A 27,658-nucleotide genomic window follows, 5' to 3' on the forward strand; every position below is an offset into this window, starting at 1 on the left:
TCCAACAGTGATCTTCCACATTCTCACATGTAGTTTCAAGCAGTAATCTAGAAATATCTAAAGCTCAGAACCAAATCTTTAGTGTCCAACTGAAGTTACCATAAAATTAAAGTTAGCTTAGTTTATTGTGCATTAAGAAATAATTACATGGTTTTTCAACATATGGTTAGAATAACATTATTGAAACGGTCATATTTTACGTGCAAATTGAGAGAAAGTGACCACACATAAATTTTATGTTGAACTGTCTCGAAATCAGATCTGTGCCTCTTTAAATATGTCCTTCCCATTCAGCAGCCCCGCCTATTAAGGGGTGGGAAAATCCACCTCTTCTATTTTCATCTCAAGCTGCTGAGTAAGGACCCAGACTGCGCTGTGGCAGAAGCAGTTACACAAAGTAAAACTTGTGCTATCATGAGAAACCACTTTTCTTTGAATTTACGTTCAGGAATTTAAGCACAGAGACTTTTGAAGATGGATTTATTTGCTGTTTAATGTTGTGTAGTTGAGCAGCTAATTATCCATTTTTTCCTACAGAGTGACTATTTGATTGGCTGCTCAGCCATGTGCTGTGACTGGTTGAATAGTTAATGGTGGAAGAGAGGAAAAACAGACACACTGTGGAAGAGCCAGAAATTCTAATTAACAATTAAATACACAGTAGTTTATAAACACACAGAGAGTGAAAAACATGAGTGAAAAAGAAACATAAAGTGCATCATGGGAAGGATTGAGGGGTCATCTGCACTAAACATATGCTTTATCAAAAATGGAAGTTTTAAGCCTAATTTAATCTTAACCCACACTACTTTTAAATATCCTAAGAACCAAAAGTAAGCCTGCAGTCTGAGAGCAAAGTGCTCTGTTGGGGTGATACAGTATTATGAGGTCTTTAACATAAGATGGGGCCTGACTGTTCAGAACACTGATGGTAAATCGGTGTTGAAAATGTATTAGCTGTATAGGAAATATTCCCCATGATGAAGCACTAACAGAAGATTATGAGGTAATCTGGATAAGCCTTATGTTAGAGTGGATTGTTAAATGTTGTCATTTTTATGCTTACCATCCATCTCTACATTGTTTAACTGTGGGATGAAAGGAATTCTACTGTCCTTCCCCCCAGATTCTCGAGGTTCTAGGTGGGGGGCTGTAGTCTTTTATTACAGACACATCCTTGTGCTTTTTGATGTAAGCTTCCTGCGTTTACGACCCTTTGGTCAGCAGGAGGTCTGACACACACACACACACACACACACACATTCTTACAGAAGTTCACACATATACATATAATGCCTTGTTTTAGAACCATGTGGGCGTGGCTTTGTTCTGATGTTTTTTGTGTGAACTGTCTCTCAATAAAAAGGCAGCAGGAGGAGGTCAGAGTCGAGGTCTTTCTCGTGGTGGACACAGGCCTCCCTTGCGCAAGTGATCGATCGATCGATTGTCTTGTTTTCTTCATGATGAATAAGTCTCTAGAATTATTACCATTGAAAATAATAAACATGCTTGGATTTGTTATTCCGTCCACCAAACTGTCATAACGTTCATCAGGCTGATTGGTGCAAGGCAGAGGCACCTTTATGCTGCTGTTGCCCTGAGTGTAAATACCATTGATGGCTTACAAACACTGTCTGAGAACCATCAGCACCTGGTTTTGAATACCCAGGGCTGGACGAGTAGCTGGCATTTATAGCAAAGTAGGTCTGACCATATACAGTTACTGAAAACAGAAAATAAAAGAGAGACATTTAAAATTTTGGAATTACCAGACATGTACAGTATTTTCCGCACTATAAGGCTCACTTGAAATCCTTAGATTTTTTCAAAAAGCAACAGTGCACCTTATAATTCTGACATAAACGGTAGTAACCAGACCGAAAAGCAGCGCACATTTCGGTGCTTTATTTCGGTGCTTTTTTTTCCTGAGCTGTGATACACCTCTAGCCAATCATTTTACGTTTCCGAGGATAGTAGGCGGGGCCAGGTACGTACGTTCTGTTAGAGCAGAGCTACAGATTAAAAATGCCCAAGGCGAAGCGGTCAAAAGTCTGGCTGTACTTCACAGCAAAATATGCAAACTCAGCAGCCTGCAACAAGTGCTTTAAGCTGATACTGTGATGCTGTCAAAGGAGGTAACACCAAGAATCCGATTAAACAGCTGGCGACGCATAGCGTTTTTTTTAAAAGCCGAGAAATGCGCCGTATTTGATAGCTTGCTGCGAGACCTCACACCGTGCACGTCGGGTGGGTTGCCAGTTATCGGACCCGGAGCAACATCCCCCAAAAACCCGAAGAGGAGATTCCTGGCCCCTAGCCCTGCCAGTGTAGCAGAAATGATGACGGATGATGATGGCAGCAGCAGCCATTCTTCTCTGCATGAGTAGCTTCATGTTGTTCGTGTGTAATTTACGTTGAGTAGGCTAACCACGTTATTACATTAATGCATGTAAGGTGAACTAGCAAACATCATCATAGCTATATGCGGCTGTCCTCTTGTTTGATGGCAGATACTCCCTTCACCCTGGCCAAAAAGGCTAAAATGACCAAAGAAAAAGTGGGAAAACAGTTAAACATGAGAGGTTTTTGGATAAAGTTTGTGTTTTTTCCATTGTTTAAGCACTGCTTCCAGCCAAGAGTGATGCCATATATGCCACATAGCTGCAGAAAAGGCACACATTGTTATCTTTTTACAAAAAAAAAACAGCTGAACATGAGAGGTTTTTGGACCAATTTTGTGTTCTCCATTCTTTAAGCACCGGTTCGAGCACCGTTCGAGCACCGTTTGAGCACCGGCACCGTTTCAAAAGTACCGATTTGGCACCGGTATCGGATAAAACCTAAACGATACCCATCCCTACTTATAATCGCCTTATGTATGAATTCTGGTTGTGCTTACTGACCTCAAACCGATTTTATGTGGTACACGGCACTTAAAAAACTGTCAAAAAATGTTTTAGTACGACTTTAGTAAGCTACAAAGCCGCACGCCACTTGATGGATTGTCGGAGCATTACAGCTACCGTAGGCAGGTGCCTCACGGAGTAATCTGGGTCCTAAATTCAGTCCGCTTCAGGACCCAAAGTCAAATGACAATGTGACATTTTCTAACCCCCTATCTTCTACCACTGATAGTGTTCTACAGTCCAGAACAGTCCATTTTGCAAGAGAATTTGTGAGTTTGTTCGGTGTTGACTTACTAATTTTGGTCCTGAAACCAGTCATTTCATCAAGTTTGGGCTGCCGACACCTTTAGTTGGTACTCAAACTGGAACTGCTAGCACTAATAGCTCCCACAGTTTCTGTGCTCGCTGCAACATGTTTTCAGAGTCAAAGTCAAAGTAAACTTTATTGTCATCTCTGCTATATACAGTACAGTATATAGAGAACTGGAGACGACGAGGCTCCAGTTCCATTCAGTGCAAAAGAATAGCAATAAATATAGAGAGTAAGAATAAATATACACTTTCAGACTGAGGTAAGAGGAGTAAATATACACTTTGAAGTAAAAAAGGCTAATAATATTCTAAAATTTACATTACATTACATCTGCATTTAGATAGTAACATAAGGTTAAAGTGCTTGTATGCAAACTCCTTTTTGCACAGTTTGCACAAAACCACACTTTTATCAAGGCTTCCGCCTGCCAGTCTTTTGAAATTAAATTTGCCTTTGACCAGTCCTAGCAACGCGCTTTACTCTGATTCTGGGGGTGTCCAAAACCATGGGCTGCATCCTCCTGAGGACGCATTTGTAGGCCAATTACGTCACAGCCAGGTGACGAAGGCTGTCTAAAACCATAGACTCCTCCAAATGCAGCAGACAAATGCATCCTCCTTTTCCCCAGATTTGGAGGATGAGTCTGGTGTATCCTTCGTGGCCCACCATATCCCAGAATTCATAGCGCGGCCCAGCCCAGCTACTTAGTTTTAATATTACTCTTATTACGCTTTCTGGGTCACAAAATAAACTTTTAATATATTTTCAGGCGAGAATGTAGCTGTGTAATCTTCAAATATCTGCTCGGTTTATCAAGACATCGCATATTTGCAAAAGTGCTCCGACGTTGTTGGAGACGTCTGTTACCCACCAGCTCGATAGCCAGCCGGGAGCTCGAGGGTCACTAGAGCCGTCGAGAATGGCACATCATTTTCAGATCACCGCAGTCTTTCGCTACTCAGGTAAAACGTAATATATAAGTCACTTAGATTACCTAAAAATGTTACTGTTTGGCTTTTTCAGTGTTTTATTTGTTTGTGAGTAAATCGGTTTGGCTGAGATTAAAGTTATTAGATTAGATTAGATTAAATAAAACTTTATTAATCCCTCGGGTGGGTTCCTCCTTAGTTTTCACACAGCTGAAACGAAGAAAACTGAATAAACAGAAGTGTGAGATGGTCAAGAATTTACTCCAGTGCCCTGTTATATTTTAGATAGCAAGGAGCAGACGGCTGAGTTTATTAAACTCCACCGAGACAGCAGTGACGCAAATCTGAAGGCTAGACCATCCAATTTCACAGCCGTTTACTTCCGGCCTACCCGACCTTCTAAAGACCCGGCCCACATAGACCGCAATGGCCGGGTCCTCGGGAGGATGCAGCCTATGGTTTTGGGCACGCCATCTTTGTAGCTCTGATGTGTGCATCAGTGTAATCGGTATACCAGGAAATTGTGCATTGACAAAATTTCTTGTTTGATTGGAATGCAAAGTGCGTTTAAATGCGTTATTTTTTTTTTCAAATTAATTAATCGCAATTAACAAGGAACTGACCTGCCAGCCCATTGTTCCTTCATTGGTGGTAGTTTCAGTCATTATGCAAATGCACTGTTTATAAGGGTTGGGGAAACCTGCAGTCAGCTGAGACTGAAGAAGTCACTTGGATGCGTGACGAAACGTTTCTCCCACTAAAAATGCTACATCCAAATGAACAGAATCAACTTTTTGGGATTTACTTACTTGGATGATTGAGATGTTTGCATAATGCGACCAAAATTCAATTAAAATTATACAGTTTCTATTTTCTGGGTCCTTTACAAATGTAACTTTTCCACACACTTCCAGTTACTACATAAATCTTTATGTAGTTAGAAATATAACTTTAATATTGTTCTTTTTGGACCTTCATATTTCCACAGTAGAAAATACTTTTCCCTTAATCTCCTTTGAATGTGATGAGGTAGTCGGGGTATGCTTGGTTGTCATGGAACACAATATACATGGCAGGGTTATCAATTTTGTCCACTGCGCTATCGAAGCGGTTGTGAGGCTGCTGGCTGTTTCGGAGTGGAAGCACCTTCATGGTAGCTTGGCCCTGAGTGAAGACGCCTGTGAGGACTCGGGCGACGAACATTAACCGAGAACCATCAGCAGCTGGCTTGGAGTAGGTGGGCTGGGCTGAGTAGCTGGCGTTTACAGCAAAGTAGGTCCCATGACCGTATGCAGTTGCTGAATGTAGGAAGAAAAAAAAGGAATTAGTAATAGGTTATCATATGAGGCGACTTTTGTTGTGATTTGGTGCTATATAAATAAAATTGAATTGAATTGATTTGAATTGATAAAAAATGGTGACTTCCAACATATATTACGTAAGTATTGTAAGTCTTGCATTTAATATCCTAAGAGTCCTGTTTGTGTCTATAAATGATGGTTAAATACAACCACATTCAAGACCATAAAATACTTGAAGCAGTCTGCAAATGATCAATCTGTCACCATGTAATGGTGGACCAATATAGACACAATGTCAGAGTGATCAGAGCGGTAAAGACTTACATGTATATGTAAAACCTTGGTGTATAGGAGGTAATAATTTCTAAGACAAAGTCAACACTAGTGATTCGTTTTGAAGCAACAGAAAAATGTTGTCTTGTTCAGTAACAATTATCACCGTTTTGTCCAGCAAAACTCCTGTTGAATCCAGTTGTCATGATGGAGTGGCAGTTTTCCTGGGTCGTCCCATGGTACAGAGGTTTCTCCGCTGCTCCTCCCTCGTGTGCGTTCTTATCAGAAATGTGCTTCTTCTGGGCTTCATAGGCGCGCCGCAGGTGAACGTTCTGCAAACGTTCAATCTGACAAGAGAGACCGAAGCCAAAGGATCAAAGAGATGCCAAACAAAGCAGTGTGGATATTAATTACATCTGATGGCTTAGTTCATGTCTTTATGGTGGTAACCATAAACTGAGGCATGTGTTTCAGGTATGAGAAGTTTAGATTACAGCAGTTAATAATTAATGACTTTCTTACTGCAAAACTAAAAACTTTAGAAACTTAAAAATTAAAAACACTTTAGAAACATGATATTTCTCAGGTAGGGAGTTTGAATTTTTCATAGCATTTCTGAGCAAATATATTGACATCGGTTCAATGGACCACAGAGATATGGTGGCCGGAAACTGCAAATATCCAACATAGATAGATAAATTGATTGATAAAATAAAATATAATGTATTTATTTTTTTAATGTGGCAATTAATTTGTTGACAGAATGTGACTGATTTCTGTTTTCTTTAATTTCCTGTATTTCTCTTTTTTCATTTTGATTTTAATATATAAATTTACTAAATAAATTAATTAAATCCAATCATGTTTTACGTGTGGACACAAAAGGATCAAAATCACTTTTATTGTTTTTATGTGCAGGTACACTGGTATAGACCCTGCGAGTTAAATTCTTGTGTGCAAGCTTCACAAGCAACAGATGTGTGCAAAATACAATAACATAAGAACAAAGAGAATTATAAGAATGGGAATCTGAGAATTATAAGAATAAATATATGTACAAATATAAGAATGTATGCGCATTACTCAATATGTATACCAAATATGTATGTATACATATATGTGTGTGTGTGTCTGTGTGTGTGTATACATATATATAAAATTAAATAAAGTAAAATATACAAAATTTACAGAGGTTAGTAGGAGAGCAGGTATGTGATGATGCTGCAGTTGCCCCGGGTTACAGGACATTCTTTCTTCATATAGGAAAAAGAAATTCCAATGGAAAAATATTTTTACCATTTTTAGATTAAAAAAAAAGAAATACCTTTTTGTTACACCTTTTATATTACCAAAAAATGTAAATAATGACCACATGCACTGCTGATATAAAGTCTGGTGCACTTAATACAATCCCTGAATGTTAACATGTATCATGATAGCTGACCAGTTAAGCAGACCACATTACAGTCAGTAATGCTCACCAGTTTGCACTGTAATGCCACAATCAACTTTTTCAGCTTGTATGCATGTACTTGTGTATATATGTACTTGTACTTGTGCAGGAAAAGCCACCCACCTTCATCACAGTTTTGGGGACAGTTCGTTTGAAAGCCTCCTTTACTGTGTGATACTCTGCAGAAGAAGTCTCCAGAGAAACCACCTTCATAGTCTCATTGGCAGCCATGGGGTCCCAGTACAGAGGGAAAGTAAAGTCTGAAAAAGACAACATGTTTGTTATATTTTATTAAGTCAGGTAATGTAGTATACACAAGAGAAGACACAGAAGAAACTGTTTTGTTTTGTTGTTGTTGTTGTTTTTTTTTGTAGGATGGCGCATGAAAAGAACAAAAACAGAACTTGTAAGTTTAGGCTTAGACACAGGGTTTTGGCTTCTGTGGGACACTTAAGTATTTCTCTAACTGTGTATTCTTGTTTGTCCTTGTTTTTTTCTCCTGTTCCAAAGTTTTTTCGGTTCATTCTGTGTTTTGGTTTTGGCATTGGACTTAGCTTAGCTCCTTAGTCTTTTGAATTTCCTGTTTTCTGTGACTTTAGTGCTTGCTTTCTTTAACTAATGATAAGTTTGTTAAAGCCCTTTTCTATTCCGATTCTGTTCCTTCAGCTGTGTCTCTATGTTTATCTTCTGTCTCTCTGTCACACTTTCATGTTGTGAGTCTGTCATCTTTTACTTCCTGTTTTACTTTGGTGGTATTTCGTCTCTTGCGCTTCGTGTCCAGTTCTTTCCTCTGTCTCATCAATCTTCCCTTGCCCTTTGTTGTGTTCTCTCTCAGCTCTTTTCCTCTGTGCCTTGTGTTTTCTAAGAAGTTGAAAAAGTATTTTTTCTCCTCTGTTTCTTTGTATTTTTAAGAGCTTAGCAATAAAGCTGTCATTGACTTTTACACATTGCATAGATGTTTTAAAATTGGGATTTGGTTCAGTCCAGCCACATATCAGTCTTAACACTGTTTGCTATATTGGTGCCCTTCTGACACCAATCTAACACTGCTTTGCAATGCAATTTGAAATCAGCAGATAAGGAGAGACTTTAATATTTCTGATATTGAAATTTTGACATTTCCTGTTTCAAAACTGTTTACTGTTACTGTCATTCCTCATAGTGACTTTTGCAACTATTTTTACAAGTACATTTTTTAATACTTTTTTAGTAGAATTATTTCTTTCAAAACCTTAACATTTGTTTATTGAAGTTTATATTACTCTCAAGCATCAAACTCCAGTATCAGTCAGGCTCATTTTTGTAACATCTCTGAGAACTATCTACTCACCTGGAAGATTCTCAAGTCGTTTCAGCTTTGTCGTCTGTCTGCTCAGTGGTCGTGTGGCCACCATTGCCTGTACATCAACCTCCCATATAAGTCCCTGTGCATCTGTTATTCCTTCTGTTAATTCGTTTTTTTCCAATTGGTGATTAGCTGATTTGGGAAGTCTTTCCCAGTTACCATTATTTGCCAGGATGCACCAAACCACTTTGTTGTAAACATCCTCCTCCTCCCTCACTCTCACCTCTCTAGTGAGGGTCATGTACTGACACTGACTCATTTTCTGCATCACCCAGGTGACCCCGTCTTTTAGCCCGCTCACTGTTAGGGCGCCAGACTGATCAGTTTGCATGAATAGACCTTCAGACTCCACCAGATCCTTCAGCTCCATTATGTCATCCCGGTTGAGGAGTTCCAGTTCCTCCTTTGAGAAGGTTTTACTGGAGCACTGCGTCTGATATTGATGCTTCAGCTTTTCCATGGCATCGCCAATGTCCGTTCTGGAAAAACCCAGAAATGTGAAGACAGACTGCTGACTTGTGGAGCTGATTTGGAGACTGCTGAGGTATGCACTCACACTAGGAGCAGACTGTTGTTGCTGTTGTTGTTCTTGAAATGACACTGGAAGGTGGATCAAACAAATAAGTAAAATAATTTTTAATCTGCTTTTATTTTAAAAATCACTACACTAAATAACCACACAAGATGGCACTTTGTGAATATTTCTGTCACCTCTGTTGATGACAGCTGGGGAATACATCTGCATCGCTTCCTCTTTAAAAGCCAAGAAGACATCGATCTTAATCAGGACGAGGCGGATGTTGGTGAGGCTGTTCATTGATGATGTAGAAGACTTGATCCCTTGAAGAATGGCTCCTGCCACAACAGCAGGGTCCAACTCACCAGCACCTGGAAAAACACCACTTGCATTTAGGGGTGCGTGCGTGTGTGTGTGTGTGTGTGTGTGTGTGTGTGTGTGTAGCACAATAAATTCTTAGAATGCCAAAAAAAAATACTTACCAGCACAAATGGCCGGAATTGCCACAGAGCTGTATTTATACCATTCACAATAGTAAATGATATCACACACAAGTTGTTCAATAAGGGCTTCATCTCTTTGTCCACATACATGAAAAATAGCTTTACAGGGGAAGTTTCCAGACTGGGTCACATAAATTTCTCCTCGGTCCACTTTTGCTGCACAGAAAGTGACACAGGAAGCATGAGTGAGAGTCAGATAAGTAAGATAAGAAGATAAATAGCTGCTTCTCTTTTTCTCACCTGCTTTCAGTTCAGTTTCCACCTGTGGTCCAGCTACAGTTAAGATGTCTTTGCATACCCCATCTTAGAAGGAGAAGAAAAAGAATAAAAAATTAATGAATACATAAATCTGGACCTAGTAACAACCTTAGATGTATTTTTTACATTAGTTTCATTGCAATCATTCAAATAGCTGTGGACAAATCTCAATCAATTTCAACTACTCTAAGACAGATGCATGCAGTGTAATATCAGACATTCTACCCATTTGATTTCTTAGTTTTGATTCCTCTGACAGTGACTCAAGCCACATGATCTGTTTCTATTTCACAATCAATCTACAAGTATTTATAGGAAATGCTGCTGAATTTGCCTGATCCGCACTTGGACAAAAAATGTGAAACTACAACCATGATAGGTACGAGATATAAAATACAAAATGTAAACTAGTAGTTAGTTTTGCAGCCACATGCACATTAAATGTAAAGTATAAGTAACTGACTAATTACTTACATTGTGGGACCATGACTACTTGTGCTCATTTCATGATGTGCCAGTTCATAAGTATATGCCAAATGAAAACTTCAATCTTCAAAGATTACATTCAAATATACATCCCCATTTCTGAGCAAATATTCATAAATAGCTGTCTGCCTTTGGCATCCACAGAGAGCTATGCTACCATTGTGGTTAAAAATAACTTTACAGTTACAGGGTGAACATCCTGCTCACTACGCCTTCCTGCCTTTGTGTTTCACCTACCAAGGTTAAAATTTTGGAAGTCTGTTGTGTTCACCACAGCATCTGTAGTCTCATTAGTGATGTCACCAAACACCACATGTAGTTTAACTCCTCTTTCCAGTATCATGACAATGTCATCTAGGTCACTGGTGAGGGACCTGAAGATTGCTGAGATGAAGAACACCACACATTAGAGTTTGTCTGAAATTTATTCTGATACTGAGGGTGCTGATGAATATGGTAAAATATGACACTGGCTGAATGCTTTTTATCTGCTCACTATGCATCAATGTCACATACTGAAGACAGTATGAGCAGTGCAAGTTTACCTTGGCCTCCCTGGTTCATATTTAAGCTGAGCTGTTTGTAGACATCGTGGTAGCACTGTAGATAAAAACACAGAATAACACGATAAAGAATTGATGCATGGTCAGAACAGCCCTGTTTTTGTTTTTTAAAGTGCTTTATAAATTAAGTGATATAGTATGATATGCATGTTACATGTCAGATCAGGACATATCGATTGACACTGACCGCCTCAGAATCAGGGTAACCAGGTTTAATGACAATGTGGATGTTTGTAAGAGATCCAGAGGATGCAGATAATCCAAACTGGTGAATGATGTCGGTCAACACTTGAATAGCTTCTCTCAGCGGGTATTGTAAAACAATTCCTGGCCCAATGATTGGAATGGCCACTGAACCCAAATTCAGCTGTGCACAAAGCTCCAGACACTTCTTCAGACCGCTACCAAGAGCCTGTAAATCAAAAGTTATATATTTTTAAACTATGATACAGTTAGATTTCATTCTATAAGTTTGTGCCATATAACATCAAGTTATTCCAAACTACTATACACAGACTATACACAGAAATGGTACTTTATTTAATTTCATGAAACTTTACCAATCCCAAAGGAAATTCATTCATGTACTTCTAAAGGTAAATGAATTTGATCTTTTCCATCACTATAAGTATTATGTCCTCAATTTTACCTGAACGCTCTTTCCTCTTACTCCGTCCCAAGGCAAGCACTCAATGAAGAAAATCTTGGAGCAGCCCAGAGATGGAGGTGCATCAACCAGCTGAACATCACCAGGGGCGAGGGCACAACTGGCTAAGACTGAATCAAACTTTAACTTTAATATATTCCCAGCTTTGGCCAACAAATTGTTGCCAATATTTGTAGAAGTCAGCTGCTTGTTGAGCATGGGGACCACCAGAACATCCGCCTGCAGAAATAATATTGAATAACATGAATATTGATATTTTATTTTGGGATTATGGGAAATAGAATTGAATGGAAATAATCAAACCTGTTCATTTTCTAAACTGCTGAGTTTGATCTTCAGGTTTGTTCTGTTGATTGCAGAGTTTCCAACTGTGCTGTACATGCTGCTGCTGTAGCTGAGAGATCTAGGTGTGTCGCTGAGTCTGCTGGTGTTTCGTGGTCTTTGCACGTTTGGGGTGGCTGCAGTTTGCTTCTCTCGGATAATGACGTGACAGGAACCCTCTATCAGCTCTTTAGTCACTTTACCCTCTTCCTGGAAGTACTGCTGAGCCCCTGGTCCATCTAGAGTCAAAGTGTCTACTACAACACTGTCTAGAGTTGATGTTAGGGCCTTCTTGACCTCCTGAACATGACATCGAGGACCAGACACAAACACACAAGGATTTGGAAAATGTGAGGCTTGTAAGGTCACCTTGGTCTGCTTCATGCCAATCAAGTCTAAGATTTTATCAAAACAGTAGACAGTGTCATGATGAAGCAGATTGATGGTTTCTTGAGTTGAAACTTGATTCAACTGGAAGTCATGAAGAACTTCATTGAGCTTGGCCACATTTTCACTGTAGCCCACCAGTCGGACTTTGGTTGTTGAGGTTCCCCTGGCGCCTGGCATGTAGCTGATGTCCACTCTGAACTCTCTACTGTTTGCCTCGTTCTTGGCTTTCGTCAGAATTTCTTTCAACCCGTTGAGATCTATTGCACCCTGCAGCTGTACAGTGGTCACTTTAAGGTCTCTCATTACTGCTGCCTCGGCCTCATTCAGAGCATCAGAGGACAAACTGGACAGAACCACATCTGCACCCACCTCAAAGAAAACAGGGTTTCTGAGGCTCTGCTGGAAGCGAGTTTGGTATTTTGGGATGGCATCACTGGTCTTCATGAAGGTTAGCAGAGCTGTAGGGAACTTAACGCTCTTCTCCTTTACGTTCTTAATCAGTTCAACCAGTTTTGCAGCTCCTGACTGCACCTCTTTGTCAGGGCCCTCCAAAGTGATCATGGCACTACCTCTGATGATTGTAACCTCTGGACAATTAGCACGCATTTCTCGATTGAAGTCTTCTTCTATGAGCTTGAAGTTCTTCTCCACAATTGGCACTTCCTTTTTGGTGGGTAGGCTTTTTTCCAGAATTGCAATCTTCTCCTTCACGGCATCAACCTCTCCTACAACCACAGCATAGCCACTCTCTGTGTAAACTTTGATATCATCTGTCTTAAAGGCCGAGTCCTGCAGTACCATTTTCATCTGTTTTGGCTCAAGTACATGAAAACAGTTGTAGGTCTCGGTGAGCTGAACGAAGACCTGATCCACCTGATACTCCCATTTCTCTGCAGCACCACCAAAACCTCCTCCTGGACCCTTGTCAACCTCCCCTCTAACCAAAACCTCCTCTTCATCAAAATTTAGCTCCACTGTGCAGCCGATTGACGACAGTTGTTTTTCAAAAAATTTGTATGCTTTACAGTTGTCTCTCAGGAAAAACATCAGGAAAACATCTATCCTGAAAGTCTTCTCAAGACCCTTTATGTTTGGGTTTGTTGAGGTCTAAAAGACGGAAAGAAATCAAACAAATCTGTGAGTTTATGCTATAAGATATGCTACTTATTGTGTACCACATAGGTCTGGGCAGTAAGTCAAAAATGAATCATAACCCTCTTTCAAAACCTCTAATTGACGTTATCTTTGCCATGTCATGTATTTTATTTCTTTTCTCTTTACACTTATTAATACTTCACCCATTATGTACTATCTCTGCTATGTCCAGTCTGTGGCATGACAACCATCATAGAGGAAACTTGAAACGCCGAGCCCAATGCCCAATTGACTTTAGTAAACACAACATCAATCAAAAAGAAGAAAACTATGAGAAAATACCAAAAATATCTCAGCTTTAGTGGTTCAGCATATTTACAGCACAAACCTAGTTTGTGTGTCATTGCGTTCAATTAATCATGATTTTTATTTAAAGTCATATCGCACAGCCCTAGCACCTCAACATCCATCCAACATCCAAACACCATTTTAATCACCACCTCTTAAAAAAAGACAAGTATAAGTATTTGTTTCCTAAATAAACTCGTTTCACAAAAAACTGGATTTCACAGCAGTTGCCAGTGGTACAGATTCATACAGTCCTATGTAGATAAAACATATTGACATTAACATTAATATTTCTGTTAATATGTTTTTGTTTTTCTTTGTTATGTCTGACTATGACACTGTCTTATAACAGAAATACACCACAACCCTGTTTCTAAAACAATTAGGCTATTGTGTACAATGTAAATGAAAGCAGAATGAAATAATTTGTGAATCATTTAAAACATGATGTTTTTTGTTTTGTTTTGTTTTTTATCTGTGTGCTAGTTTAGTGGCCAGACTGCTTCGAGCTGATAGGAAAGAAAAAGTAACTCAAATGACAACTCATTACAATCAAAAACTAACAGCAAAGATATAAAGCAGTACTGAAGTCTTACTTGGTACTATCAAGGTGAAAGTAAAGTGTCCCATGAGTGTATCACCATCTTGCTTGTTGTCACCCATGTTCTGAAAAGCATTATCTTTGATGGTATGGAGGTGGAGTGACATACATGGCATGGGTTACTTACTTGTCTACAAAGGCTTTAATGCAAAAGCATGCTGTGCTATCCACATGATGTATTTTTCAGGGAAGGGCTTCCTTATTTAAACACTAAACTACACTTATATTTTAAACTTTGTATCAAAAGTGAGACTCATAAGTTAAAGAAGCCTGAGAACTGTCAGCCACTGAAAACATCTGAGGCATAATAATAACGATGAATAACAAAGATGGCACAGCAAAAGTGGAGCAAACATATACTTCCAAAACTAAAGTGGCTGGTGTGTCTATTGCCCAAATGTTGTAAGAAGAGGAAGTGATACATCACTGATATTCTTCTAAAACAACAAACACATTCTGTAAATTTGTCCTTGACATCGAATTTTACTATTTAGAATGTATTCTTTGCAGTATTTGCAATGTGTTTTAACTATTTTACAATCATCTGTTTTTGTCAATATTGTCCTCAGCGGTCCAACTTTCCCTGGAGGCTAACTCCTCTAAAACTGGTTTCGCAACATTATCCGGCTCTGACGCTGAGTTTTTACTGTAACCAAAAGTCATGTTTGAAAGAGCAGTAAACTGTACCAGTGATTGGCTTGGCGATGGCTGGTCAGAGGTCTGTTGCGAATTTGTCCTGCTCACGGTCAGCCGCACTTCTCCACTCGGAAGAGTGATGGTGTGAAACTTCCTCTGCAAAACTCTCTCTTGATCTGGAAAACATCCATAAACAGAGTCACTGAAACAGCCTGCAATTAAACACAAATCCCCCAAAAAAATATTTTACAAATAACCGACTGTCCTACCTTCTTTTTCCTTGAAACAGATTTTATAAACGCTTCCTCCGAGTTTTTCTACATTTCCGCAGTCGCCACCCCCGGAGTCTCGCCTTTTCTGAAAGTATCTCCTCACTTTCTCCTTCTCTCTGTCTGTAAAGTCAGTGGCTTCAAAAAACAGTGGATACTGATATTCATCCATTTTATCTGCAATTCTACACTAACACGAGAACTTTCAGCCCGTCTAAAACTTGGTTGTGCCGCTCTGTGAGTGCCTGTTTTTGTTTCACTTTCACTTTTCAAGTATCGCATCCTCATACTTAAACTCATACACCCAGCAATGCAAAAAGTCCGCATTTAATTTTCAGGGGCTTTTCAGCTCACCTACCTACTCTGCAGGTACTTTACAAGGTGTTTCAGCTGTCAGAGTATAACTCTAAATCATATTTATGTCTTAACATGGTTTTGAGAAAGACATTTTACCAGTAATTATGTGAGCTCTGTCATTAACTCAAGCTTTAAAACATCAAAGAGAATTCTACAGATATGGCTTTTACTAAGAAGGAGGTAAATAAGCTCAGGAGATTTGTGGCAGTGACTGATTCATGTGATGAGGTCCTTTATGGGCAGATGTCATGCAGTGAACAATAGTATACATTACATTGATTCTTTAAACAAGGGTGTAGGAGCCATTTTTGGGTTAATACCTTATGTGGCCGCTAGAGGTCACCTTTTTCTGTTTTGTTCATGTAAAGGTATTTAAGGTAGACGCACGTAATCGGCGTCAGGTGTGTCATTAATTGTAAGAAGGCAAACAGTTTGAGACCGCTGCGCTGTTATGTTAAGATGATATGGGAATAAAGACCAAAAAGGACAAGATAAGAAGTACTGGAGTTATTGGACTGTTTACTTAATTCATACGTACCAGTGACATCGCGTCACCCCCGTTAACGACCACCTCAGTCGCTTCAACCGTAGGCTTAGCCTCTACAGTTAGAGAAGTGGCATCAGTTTGTTAAGATCAAATTGCTGAACAAATTATATAAATATGTTAGATTTTTCATTCTCAAAGAGTTTATTTTAAGAGCAAACAGTATATGTAAAAATTCACAGGGCAAAAAAAGCATTGTTGATTTAATACATTTTAAAAACACTTAAATTTTCATAAAGCTACAGCTACTAAACAAACTCCAAATCTTTTATTATTCACTGCTGAGGAAATTAAACATCTTTCACTTTAGTGTGAAACACTACAGTTACTTTTGTGCTCATTTTGGTAAGTCATCAGTTACAGATTTGTCTTGGTCTTCCACAGTGTTCTTCCACATTCTCACATGTAGCTTCAAGTGGTAATCTACAAATATCTAAAGCTCAGAATCCAAACTTTAGAGTCCAATTGAAGTTAGCTTAGTTTATTATGCATTAACAAATAATGACACAGTTTTTCAACATATGGTTTGAATAACATTATTGAAATGCTCATATTTTAGATGTAAATTAACAGAAAGACCAGAGACCTGACATAAATTATAATTTGAACTGTCTCGACATCAACAGTGATCTGTGCCTCTTTAAATATGTCCTTCCCATTCAAAGGTGCTTCAGCAGCCCTGCCTACAAGGGCTGGGAAAATCCAGACTGCGCTGTGGCAGAAGTAGTAACACAAAGTTACACTTGGCCTGTCTTGAGCAGCCAGTTTTCTTTAAATTTAAGTTCAGGAATTTAAGCACAGAGACTTTTGAAGATGGATTTATTTGCTATTTAATGTTGTGTGGTTGAGCGACTAATTACTTCTCCAGTTTTTCCACAGAGTGACTATTTCATTGGCTGTTCAGTTAATAGTGAGTTGTATAAGAAGATAATAAGAATAACAATAAGAAGATTCCTTTTATCAGAAGAGTCAAAATGTTGTTCAACACAAAACAGCAGCCATGTTGCAAAGCAAGCTGCTGTCTGCACTCACTGTTTAATTTAATTCAATTCAGTTCAGTTCAATTCAATTCAGTTTTATTCATATATAACACCAAATCACAAAGGTCGACACTTCACATCGTAAAATAAAGACAATAATAATGCAGATATAAAGAAAAACACACAAACATCAGACAAGTGCTATGAGCAAGTGCTGACAATGCTGACCGAGAGTGGGAAGGAAAAACTAAAGCGTAACTAAAGGAGGATTGAGGGTTATCTGCACTAAACATATGCTTTACCAAAAATTGAGGTTTTAAGCCTAATCTTAACCCACACTATTTTAAATATCCCAAGAACCAAAAGTAAGCCTGCAGTCTGAGAGCAAAGTGCTCTATAGAGGTGATACGGTACTATGAGGTCTTTAACATAAGATGGGGCCTGACTATTCAAGTTACTGATGGTAATGCTGTGTTGAAAATGTATTAGCTGTATAGGAAATATTCCCCATGATGAAGCACTAACAGAAGGTAATGAGGTAATCTGGATATGCCTGGTTATCATTGAAAATAATAAACATGCTTGGATTTGCTATTTGGTCCACCAAACAATCATAACGGTCATCGGGCTGATTGCTGCGAGGCGGAGGCACCTTCATGCTGCTGTTGCCCTGAGTGTAAACACCAGTGAGGACTCGGGCCACAAATACTCTCTGAGAACCATCAGCAGCTGGCCCTGAATAGCCGGGGTTGGCTGAATAGCTGCCATTGACAGCAAAGTAGGTCCCCTGACCAAATAAGGTTGCTGAAAACAGAAAATAAAAGAGAGACATTTAAAGTTTTGGAATTATCAGACATTTATATCACTTCTCAGGTTAGATGTCTTTTTTACGTTTGAAAGATTCAAAGATCTTGTTAGGTGGTTTAAAAAAACACAACACAATCCTCTGAAAATGGTCAGGTACAAGGACTGTAAATTTGTGAAAAAGCAAATGTCTGGAAAACAACCCTAAATATTACAAGAAAAAATGGCTGCTTGGAAGCAAAATATAAAAACATGAAGGGTAGGTCAAAACATTTGCAGAGCACTGTAATGTTCTGTATTAGAAAATAAAAAAAGAATATCAACAAAATAAAGCAACAGTGACATCAAATGTTATAACATTATTATAGGATATTTTCTATGCACTGGTGTTCTATAAACAGAATCAGGTGATCATACTGATTAAAGTTGATTGGATCAAAGGATAATTACCATGTTTCCCAGAAAAACTCCTGTTGAATCCATTTCTTATGATGGACTCACAGCTGTCCTGACTCGTCCCGTGATATAGAAGCCTTTCACGTGCTCCCCCTTCCTGTCTGTTCTTTTCAGAAAGCTTCTTCTTTTGCACTTCGTAGCTTTGCCGCAAATGGACATTCTGCAAGCGTTCAATCTAACACAAAAGAACAAAATGTTCAGCTGTTCAAGTTTCCTGTTCAACACAGTTAACTTAGATTTCTGGTAAAAACCACCCACTTTCAATATATTCTTCTGAACTGTTTGCGTGAAGGCCGCCTTTACTTTGAGGTACTCTGAAGAGGAAGGCTCCAATGCAACCACTTTTAGATTTTCACCACTAGCCATATTGTCCCAGTACAAAGGAAGAGTAAAGTCTGGAAAAAGTTAGACCAGTTAACCAAAGAAGATTAAAAAAAAATGTTTCTAAAATTATTGTTTCCAAAGACAAACAAATCAAGACAAAATCCATACTGAAACTGTCATAAATCCTGAGTGCAGCGCAATCAGACATAATCTCACAGAGGGCTTCCAGAAAAGGTAAAAAACGAAGGCGTATATTTTGTGCACTACATAAACTGACCATATGGAGTAACAAAGGGCTTGCTTTGCTCACATGAACACTTTTTAAAATAGTGATCGGGGAAATTAACATGAACTTTAAAAATAAAGAAATGCATAGACAAAAGGAAATCATGATTAAAAATATGTCAAGGAGCTCTAGCTCAGATCATAAATCCCATTAAAGTATTTTATCACCACTCTAATGTTTGTAAGTCTTTTGACATTTAAGATGTGCTAATTAGGACTCGACAGCTTTTCCAGACCACTCTTCTCACCTGAGTGATTCTCCAGTCGTTTTAGCTTGGTTTTTCTAGCTAACCGACTTCTGGCTTCCATCTTCTGCAGATCCACGCTCCACATGTTTCCGTGTGTGTCCACTATCTCTTTCTTGATATCATGCTCTAGGTTATAATTATCTGTTTTGGGGAGCCTTTCCCAGCTACCATCATATCCCAGGATGCACCACGCCACACAATGGTACAAATTATCCTCCTCCCTAACTCTGACTTCTCGCCGTAGACGAGCAGCAGCGTGAAGCATCTGTATCAGCTCGGTGACCCCATCTTTTAACCCGCTGACTACCAAGCCTCCATCTCCACTCTGGTCCTGCTGTACATGCAAACCCTGGGCCTCCACTAGCTTCTGTAGATCCTTTATTTCATCCTGGGTGAAGTCTGCCAACTCCTCCTTTGTCATTTTTTTTGTGGAGCAGTGAGCCTGGTACAAATCTTTTACCTTCTTCATTGCATCATGGACACTCTTTTTACCAAGGCCCAGGAACAGGAAGATGGACCGCTGATGAGTAGTACAGAGGACACTCGTGTCTGTGTTAAAACAAGTCAAGCACTGATAGGTTATAAAAACACATCAACAGGATTCTGATAAACAGGAACTTGATGTTAACATTCATCAAACTACTTGTGTTACAACAGAAGGAAACATCTGTATTATTTGGTGTTTAAATATTTAAAAAAAAAAACATCTACTGCAAAAATATAACTGAATAGTCTTCATGAACTTGTCCTTGAATAGTTCCCCTTTTCAATTGCATCTATGCATTTTAAGAGTTTTATGCTGGCCTGTTTGTATACCTCCCTCATTTTTAACTCCTAGCCCGTTTTTGAACTTTGTATTTGTCCCTTTTTGTTAGTCTCATGTATAATTTCTAAATAAAAAGCTATACTCAAGCAAACTTGGACTGCCTCTTTGTTCTGCTGTTAGGTCAACTGGCTCTTTTAGTCAGTATGTTTTGCTGATAGCACTTTGCATCTTTATTTTGACTGTTGAGCTCCTGCAGATTACAGTATTTATACTTTTACTTATCTAAATAACCTTTATGCTTCCATTTGTTTTGTGCTTTACATCTACCTTAGTTTACTTAACTCAATAGCTGTTGGTATACCTTGGTTTTCCCGTTTCATGCTCAAGTTGTTTTTGTAGGAGGCACCGTAAACCTGCAAATACAAATGCATGCAGTAAACACCATCTTTTTATGACATGTGTTGTTATCGAACTGTTAATAGAATAAAATAGAAATAATCTAACCTGTTGAACCAAACTGCTAACATCAACATATGGGATTGTTGTGGTATCCAGAGTCCTCATGGACCTTCCAGTAATCAAAGTTTGGGGTGTGATAGTAAGTGACTTGCTGGCATATGCTTTTGTGCTCACATTTGGGGTGACTACAGTTTGCTTTTCTTGGATGATGACACAACAGGAGTCCTCTACCAGCTCTTTACTCACTTTACCCTGAGTCTTGAAGTACCGCTGAGCCCCTGCTCCATCCAGACCCAAAGTTTCTATTGTCAGACTGGTTAGAGCTGACGTTAGGGCCTGTTTGGCCTCCTGAACCTGGCATCGGGGTCCAGATAGAGACACATGTGGATTTGGAACATGTGAGGCTCTTAAAGGAACCTTGGTCTGTTTCATGCCAGTCAGGTCTAAGATTTTATGAAAACAGTCAACCATTTCAGGATGAAGCAGAGAGATTTTTTCTTTAGTTGTAACTTGATTCAACTGGAAGTCGTGAAGAACATCAGTGAGCTTGCTCACATTTTCACTGTAGCCCACCAGTCTTACTTTGGTTGTGGCAGATCCATTAGATCCTGGGACAAAGCTGATATCCACTTTGAGCTCATGAACGTTTTCTTTGTTCTTGGCTTTCATCAGGACTTCTTTCATCCTGTCAAGATCTGGAGATACCGCTGCATTTCCCTGCAGCTTCACAATCTCCACACTCAGATCGTTCACCACAACTGCCAGAGCCTCATCCAGGTCAGCAGAGGACAAACTGGACAGAACCAGATCTGATCCCACTTCTATGAAAACAGGATGTCTAAAGTTTTGAAAGAGAGTCTGGTACTTGGAGATGGCACGGCTGGATTTGATAAAAGTCCTCAAATCTGCTGGGAGCTTGACTCTCTTTTCTGATATTTGCCTTATTAGTTCCTCAAGTTTAGTAGCTCCTAGCTGCTCCTCCTCGTCACTGCTTTCCAAGAACATTGTGTTCCTTTTCCCTCCCATGATTGAAGCCTCTGGCCAATGAGTGCACATGACTCAGTGAAACTCTTCTTCCAGTTTGAACTGCTTCTCCTTCAAGAAATCTTTAGTAAAAATCTGGTGGAAAAAAAGTACTGGATTTCAGAAATGTAATGTACAAAGAATAAATTTACATTTCTGTAAATCTGTCAAGTACTATCTAGTCAAAATGAACATCCATTGGTTTTAATTTTGAACTCCAGTATGAACACAAATCCCCCAACCTGAGGATCACCACAACACAACACAACAGAGCTACACCTTAGTTCACAGATTCACTTTGTCTAGGCTTTATTTCTGAGATTTCACACAACCCAGGATTCAAATCATGAATACATAATGGGCTTGGATTTACATCATTTTGAATGAAATGTGCTCTATTTGGAAGCAGCAGGGCCCCCTCCCCTTTCGACAGGTTGTGTGTGAGACTTTAAATCATCAAACTGTAAAATATACATTTTAAATTGTTGTTAATCCCTTTACCCCTGGTCCTAATTTTTTTTTTTTTTTTTTTTTTTACTCTTCTTATATTTGTTGTTTGTTTACTTGCACTGCTGTAACTGGAGCCTTGTCGTCTTGTCTCTCTACTGGACTGTATGTAGCGGAGATGACAATAAAGTTTACTTTGACTTCAGCAGCGAGCAGGCGCACCGAGGGCTCTCGCACTCGCGTATAGAATTTCGAAAAAACATCGGTGCAAATTATAAGTCTGTATCATAATGTCTGGTGTTTTCGTGTTTGTTGTTTTGTTTTTATTTTATTTTGCGAGTTGGTTATTAGATGCTGCTCCCGCATCCCCGCCCTCTCCTCCCTGTGCCGCAAGCAGCAGGCGCACCTCGCAAACAGAGGGCGCCCTTACTCCCAGCAAATGGGCGATAGAAAACCGATCGGTGCCTATGACATTCCCAATATGCGCTGGCTGATATCGGGGCAGCGTGAGTACGAGCAATTTTTTTTTTTTTTTTTTTTTTTTGCCGATGCCCGTGAATCCGCCCCCCACCACGATGCCGCACCGGACAACCGTCCGTGTGCTGAATGTGCTGTTATTATGTGTGTAAATTATTTTTAAATATATCAGCATACATTACAAAATTTAAAGGTCGGTGTTACATTGTTGGTTACCGGTGGCTGATGGTTGACATGAGGATTTAATATTTTGAAGAAAATTAGTCTGACACTTACTTTGATCAGGCTCTTTACACGGAAGTGTGTTTGGTTTTGCACTTTATAAAGGAAGTGCAAAACCAAACAACCCTCCCCTTTTGTAGAGCGGAAACAAGTCCAAGTTAAAGCTAGACTGAAACTGCAAAGCATTTTGCTGACTGTGGTACTGGCAGTGACTGGTTATAACCACAAATCATGAAATACCATGAACTTTATCTTCTGTTTGTTTTTCTGTCTTTGGATGTGGACGATCCCTTCACCTTCACTTTACATTCACCTTTATTGGGCCACCCTTCTTAATCTTTAAATTCTGGTGTTTTCAGTCTCATTGCCACAGGTGTATAAAATCAAGCGCCTAGCCATGAAGTCTGCCTTTGCAAACATTTTTGAAAGAAATTGTTCTTGTGTCATTGTAAAAAGGACATGGAAGTGAGCATGGTGTTGTGACAGGATGTCACCACGGCAACAGGTTAGTTTATGAAATAACCTGCTGGGATGGTGTCTATCCAACCCAGCAGGATAGACCCGTTTCCCAAATGTAGTTTTTATCCGGTGGGGGAACTACCAGAAAGAAACGCAAGTGTAGCCATAGTAAAACCTTGGGAACTACTACTTTGTTTTTGTTATTGCATGGTGTAGATATGGAAGTGACAAAGAATGATTGTAAGTAGATCATAAATGAGCTATGTTTATTGTTATTCATTGAGGTAATTAGAGAAATTACATAAAAATAGAATATATTTATCCTTCACATGATGCCTAATCTCTTACATTTACTTTGTGAAAGAAAGTTTCTACTCTTTTTACTGACCTCTCAGCATTAGTTTCATGTCTGACACTGTCCCCCATAAACATGACCCAGATTGTTTGTTGGCTAGTTAAGACAGAGTTTTTACACATAACACAATTTAAGCACACTGGGATTCCTTACCTTCTTTTCCACTAATTCCATATTCAAATCCCTCAGAAGGCCAACTTCTTATTTTGATGTTTTCTCTCCCTTTGATCTGATTATAAAGTACAATAATGGCATTTTACCTACAATATCTACAATATCTACAATATGTTTTATACAAGTCCTCTATATCTTACGTCTCCATAGACCACATTCCTGAGAAAGCATTAATCTCCCAGGGTTTTTTTTTCTGTTTCGCTTTCCTGTAAGTCCCTGTAACCTCCATTGGAATGTCATAATCACAGACACACCTAGATATGAAAATAGGTCACTGTGTTTCATATGGTGAATTTCCTTGTTTGTCCTGCTGGGATGGTAACATTTAGGGAACTTGCTAGAGTAGAAGTATCTTTATTACGAGCAATGCTGGAGCGGGTACTGTTTTTAACTTGTCTGTCTGTCACGGACCCGGCTCTGGAGGACTCGGGGTCCGTGAGCAGTGGTTATTATTATTATTATTATTATTATTATTATTATTATTATTATTATTTGGGGTCTGTGTCGTCTACTGTTCTGTCCACGTTTGTATGTAGAGTGTGTGTGCGTGTCTCTGCTTCTCTCTCTCTCCCCCTGGTCCTCAGGGCTGTTTACGGAAGTGCGCACCGTGGGAAAGGCGTGACCTGGCGACTGTCGTCATCGGGAGTACCGATGTAGACAGAGGTATTTAACCGGGACTCGCGGCGACAGTCGACGTGGGATTATTACTCCTGACTGGTATAGTCTGTGTGAGACGTGTGTTCTTGGTAGTCGGCTAGCGTGTCTATTTCACTGTAAATAAAGTGCACTGTGGCATCGCAGAGTCCTGCGTTTTGGGTCCTACTTTCCTCGTCCCCACGGTCTATGTTGCTGAGTAAAATGTGCTTGTGGAGAAATCTACTGTTGAGGAAATTACCAGACAGATATTAAATACTTCATTTCAAACACTGACATGACAATAGAAACTCTGATTTTGAAGGGGCGTGGTCTTACTTACCAAATAGTCATGAATAAATGTTGTACTTGTATCAGTATGCCTGTGAAAAATTCTCAAGGCAGGTTTGAGTGTTTGTAAAGAAGGCAGCTGGACTTCTTTTTGGTTCATGAAGAAGTACCTCTTGTACAAGAGGCTTCTTTAGCTCTCTGAAATACATACACTTTAAGAAACACTTAAAACATGTGATTCTCCAAACCATCATTAAATCAGAGGAGAAAAAATATGCTCCTCTCTTTGAAGTCACAGTCTTCATATATGACTGTGAAGTCATATATGAAGTCATATATGTGACTTCATATATGTGACTTCATATATGAAGTCATATATGAAGTCATATATGTGACTTCATTATATATGAAGTCACAGTCATATATAATGTTTTTAAAAGAGATCTGAAGTCTGCTGATTATCTATTCTGCTATCTATTTATCTATTTAAATGATTATTATTGCTATTACTATACGAAGTACCTGTTAAATATGGCAATGACAGACTTTAAAAACAACTTTACAACTTTAAAAAGTTGCAAAGTCGTCTTCTGTAACAGCAATGTGAGGCCACTTTTCCACACAAGCCCTCATGGGTATTTATGTTTTTTGATGATGTTGTTTTTACACATTTAACAGCTGTAACTCTATCGGTTGTAAAGCAGACATAAGTTAGGATCTGAACATTTCAATTCATGCATTGAGATTTCAAACAACACAAAAAGAAAAAAGAAGGCTAAACTGAAGCAATAAATAAGTTGTGCAACAATACTGCAGTAATGTTGCTGTGTTAGCAGACCATCCACTAGATGTCATACTGAGACTAGAAATTGCATCAATACTGTTAACAATAACATAGCAGCTGTGAATTTGTCAAAAAAAAAAAAAACAGAAAGTAAATTCATGCAGGAGTGTTAATATCCCAGGAAGGATGTTTATTCTTGCTTTGATTTGCAGACATGCTCACAAATTCAAAAACCTTGGCATTTACATTTGCTGTAATCACAAACTTACAAATAAATGTTGTGGCTGGTTATTTTTTTCTGTGCTCAGCAGAACAGAGTGCATTTCACACATTTCTGTTGGTGCTAAGCTACTTGAGGTATTCAAGAAACTCAGATCACTATAAACAAACGTATGGGTGTGTTTTTGTTTTGTTTTGTTTCTTTTACCAAAACCTAATATCTATCTGTATTTTATTACACACCTCTTCTGTCTCACAGATATGTAAGAAAAAAAGTGGATTTTCAGTATTTTGCTTGACTAAATATTTACGTAGCAGATTTTCTAATCACTTGCATCACCTGATGGACTCCATCTTTCAGCCCACTCACAGTCCAGCAGCCTGGATTAAAATGGTCTTCCAATACATACACACCCAGGACCTCAGTCAACTGCTTTAAGTGGTTCACATCATCTTGAGTGAGGCCTGCAAGTTCATCCTGCCTGAAAATTTGCGTAGTGCACTCAGCCTGATACAGACTTTTGAGATTTGCAATGGCATTGTCAACATTTTTTCTGCATAGTCCGACAATCATGAAGGTGTAATGTTGAACTCTGGAGCTGGTAGAAAGGATGCTTGGGTCTATGTTCATAACTGGGGTGGCTTGTGCAACAACTGTAAAACAGATGATTTATAATCAGTCACAAATAGCTCAAAAATGAAAAAGGTGCCTCATGAGGAAGAGGAACAGCTGTTACCTGTGTTGATAACAGCAGATGGAAACATCTGCATTGCTCGCTTTTTAAATGCCAGGAAAACACTGAACTTGTTGAGGACAAGGCGAATGTTGGTGAGACACTGGAGAGGACGGAAAGTTGCACCAGTCTTAACCCCTTGGAGGATGGCATATGCAACGTGGTTGGGGTCCAAACCACCAGATCCTGGACAGCCATTCAAATAAAATATTTATATGTTTTCTGTTCACTTATGCATCTTTAATGTCTTGCCCACTACTCACCAGCACAGATGGCAGGAATGGCCACAGACCTGTATCCAGAAGACTCACAAGTTTGAATGATAGAAAGCAGCTGTTTCTCAATGAGACTCACATTTTTTTCTCCACACACATGTAAAATAGCTTTACATGGGAACCCTCCAGGTGAGGTTGTTAAAATATCTCCCTTCTTTACTTTTGCTACACGGACACAACAAAAACATGATTAAGATACTGCAAACTGTGTGCCAGAAATATATTGCAATTTTAAATGTGTATCTTCAGCCATTCTTCTCACCATTTCTGAGTTCAGCCTCAACCTGAGGTCCAGCCATAGTTAAGATTTCTTGGCATACACCACCTGTAGATCAATAATAATAACTTTTACATTTTTTTTTTACTACTTTCTACATTAGATACATACTGAAGATATCAAATATATGAAGCAAGATATGTGGAATTATGTAGCAAAGAAAACATTGATGAAATAACTCATAAAAATCATATCTTATATTTTAGATTCCTCAAAGTAGCTACTCTTTGCTTTGTTGACAGCGCTGCAAAGCAAGAAACACAAGGAATGGACATTAGACCAAAGGAAATCTGTGCTTTTGTCTGATGAGTCCAAATTTGAGATCTTTGGTTCCACCTGCTGTGTCTTTGTGTGACTCAGAAAAGGTGAAATGATGGTCTCTACATGCATGGTTCCTACCATGAAGCGTGGAGAAGGAGGTGTAACGCTGTGGGGGTGCTTTGATGGTGACACTGTTAGGGATTTATTTAAAAACTGAAGGCACACTGAACCAGCATGGCTACCACAGCACCCTGCAGCGACATGCCATGCCATCGGTTACACACCTCCAGGCTGTGTAAGTGATATCTGACCAAGAAGGAAAATGATGGAGTGCTGCTGCAGATGGCCTGGCCTCCACAGTCACCTGACATAAACCCAATCAAGTTGGTTTGGGATCAGATGGACTGCAGAGTGAGGGGGGGAAAGAGTCATCAAGCTCTCAGCATCTCTGGGAACTCCTTTAAGACTGATTAAAAACCATCTTAGGGGACTACCTCATGAAGCCCATCGACAGAATGCCAAGAGTGTGCAAAGCAGTAATCAAAGCAAGGGGTGGCTATTTTGAAGAATCTAAATTATAAAACATGTTTTGAGTTATTTCACCATGTTTTTACTGCATAATCCCATGTA

At 39.2% G+C, this 27,658-nt stretch overlaps 2 protein-coding genes across 4 annotated transcripts in view; both read right to left on the reverse strand.

Moving 5' to 3' along the window:
- Positions 1-4,909: 4,909 nt before the first annotated feature.
- On the reverse strand, positions 4,910-15,412 carry LOC113018874 (poly [ADP-ribose] polymerase 14-like). Of its 3 annotated transcripts, XM_026162274.1 has the most exons (14): positions 15,175-15,412; positions 14,957-15,081; positions 11,818-13,332; positions 11,497-11,733; positions 11,035-11,259; positions 10,830-10,884; positions 10,522-10,668; positions 9,781-9,843; positions 9,520-9,696; positions 9,232-9,408; positions 8,506-9,120; positions 7,299-7,435; positions 5,889-6,069; positions 4,910-5,446 (listed from the first exon to the last, which is right to left on the reverse strand). In XM_026162274.1, the coding sequence occupies exons 1-14, from the start codon at positions 15,344-15,346 to the stop codon at positions 5,154-5,156; spliced, it is 4,119 nt and encodes a 1,372-aa protein (XP_026018059.1). In that variant the 5' UTR covers positions 15,347-15,412; the 3' UTR covers positions 4,910-5,153. The 3 variants fall into 3 exon arrangements, with proteins under 3 accessions (XP_026018059.1, XP_026018060.1, XP_026018061.1); XM_026162275.1 differs by lacking the exon at positions 11,035-11,259; XM_026162276.1 differs by lacking the exons at positions 14,957-15,081; positions 15,175-15,412 and adding an exon at positions 14,265-14,285.
- A 1,839-nt stretch (positions 15,413-17,251) lies between these two features.
- LOC113018916 (poly [ADP-ribose] polymerase 14-like) overlaps positions 17,252-27,658 on the reverse strand; it is a 31,216-nt gene continuing 20,809 nt past the window's right edge. Inside the window, exons 9-17 of the mRNA XM_026162337.1 lie at positions 26,753-26,815; positions 26,479-26,655; positions 26,219-26,401; positions 24,250-24,261; positions 20,815-20,840; positions 19,173-19,743; positions 18,574-18,710; positions 18,310-18,490; positions 17,252-17,859 (exon numbers count right to left, since the gene is read on the reverse strand). Coding sequence (XP_026018122.1) covers positions 17,576-17,859; positions 18,310-18,490; positions 18,574-18,710; positions 19,173-19,743; positions 20,815-20,840; positions 24,250-24,261; positions 26,219-26,401; positions 26,479-26,655; positions 26,753-26,815 — 1,634 coding nt within the window. The 3' untranslated portion in view covers positions 17,252-17,575. The remainder of the gene's footprint in view (positions 17,860-18,309; positions 18,491-18,573; positions 18,711-19,172; positions 19,744-20,814; positions 20,841-24,249; positions 24,262-26,218; positions 26,402-26,478; positions 26,656-26,752; positions 26,816-27,658) is intronic.

This window comes from Astatotilapia calliptera, chromosome 3 (genome assembly GCF_900246225.1).
Source record: "Astatotilapia calliptera chromosome 3, fAstCal1.2, whole genome shotgun sequence".
In the NCBI taxonomy this organism is placed as follows: domain Eukaryota; kingdom Metazoa; phylum Chordata; class Actinopteri; order Cichliformes; family Cichlidae; genus Astatotilapia; species Astatotilapia calliptera.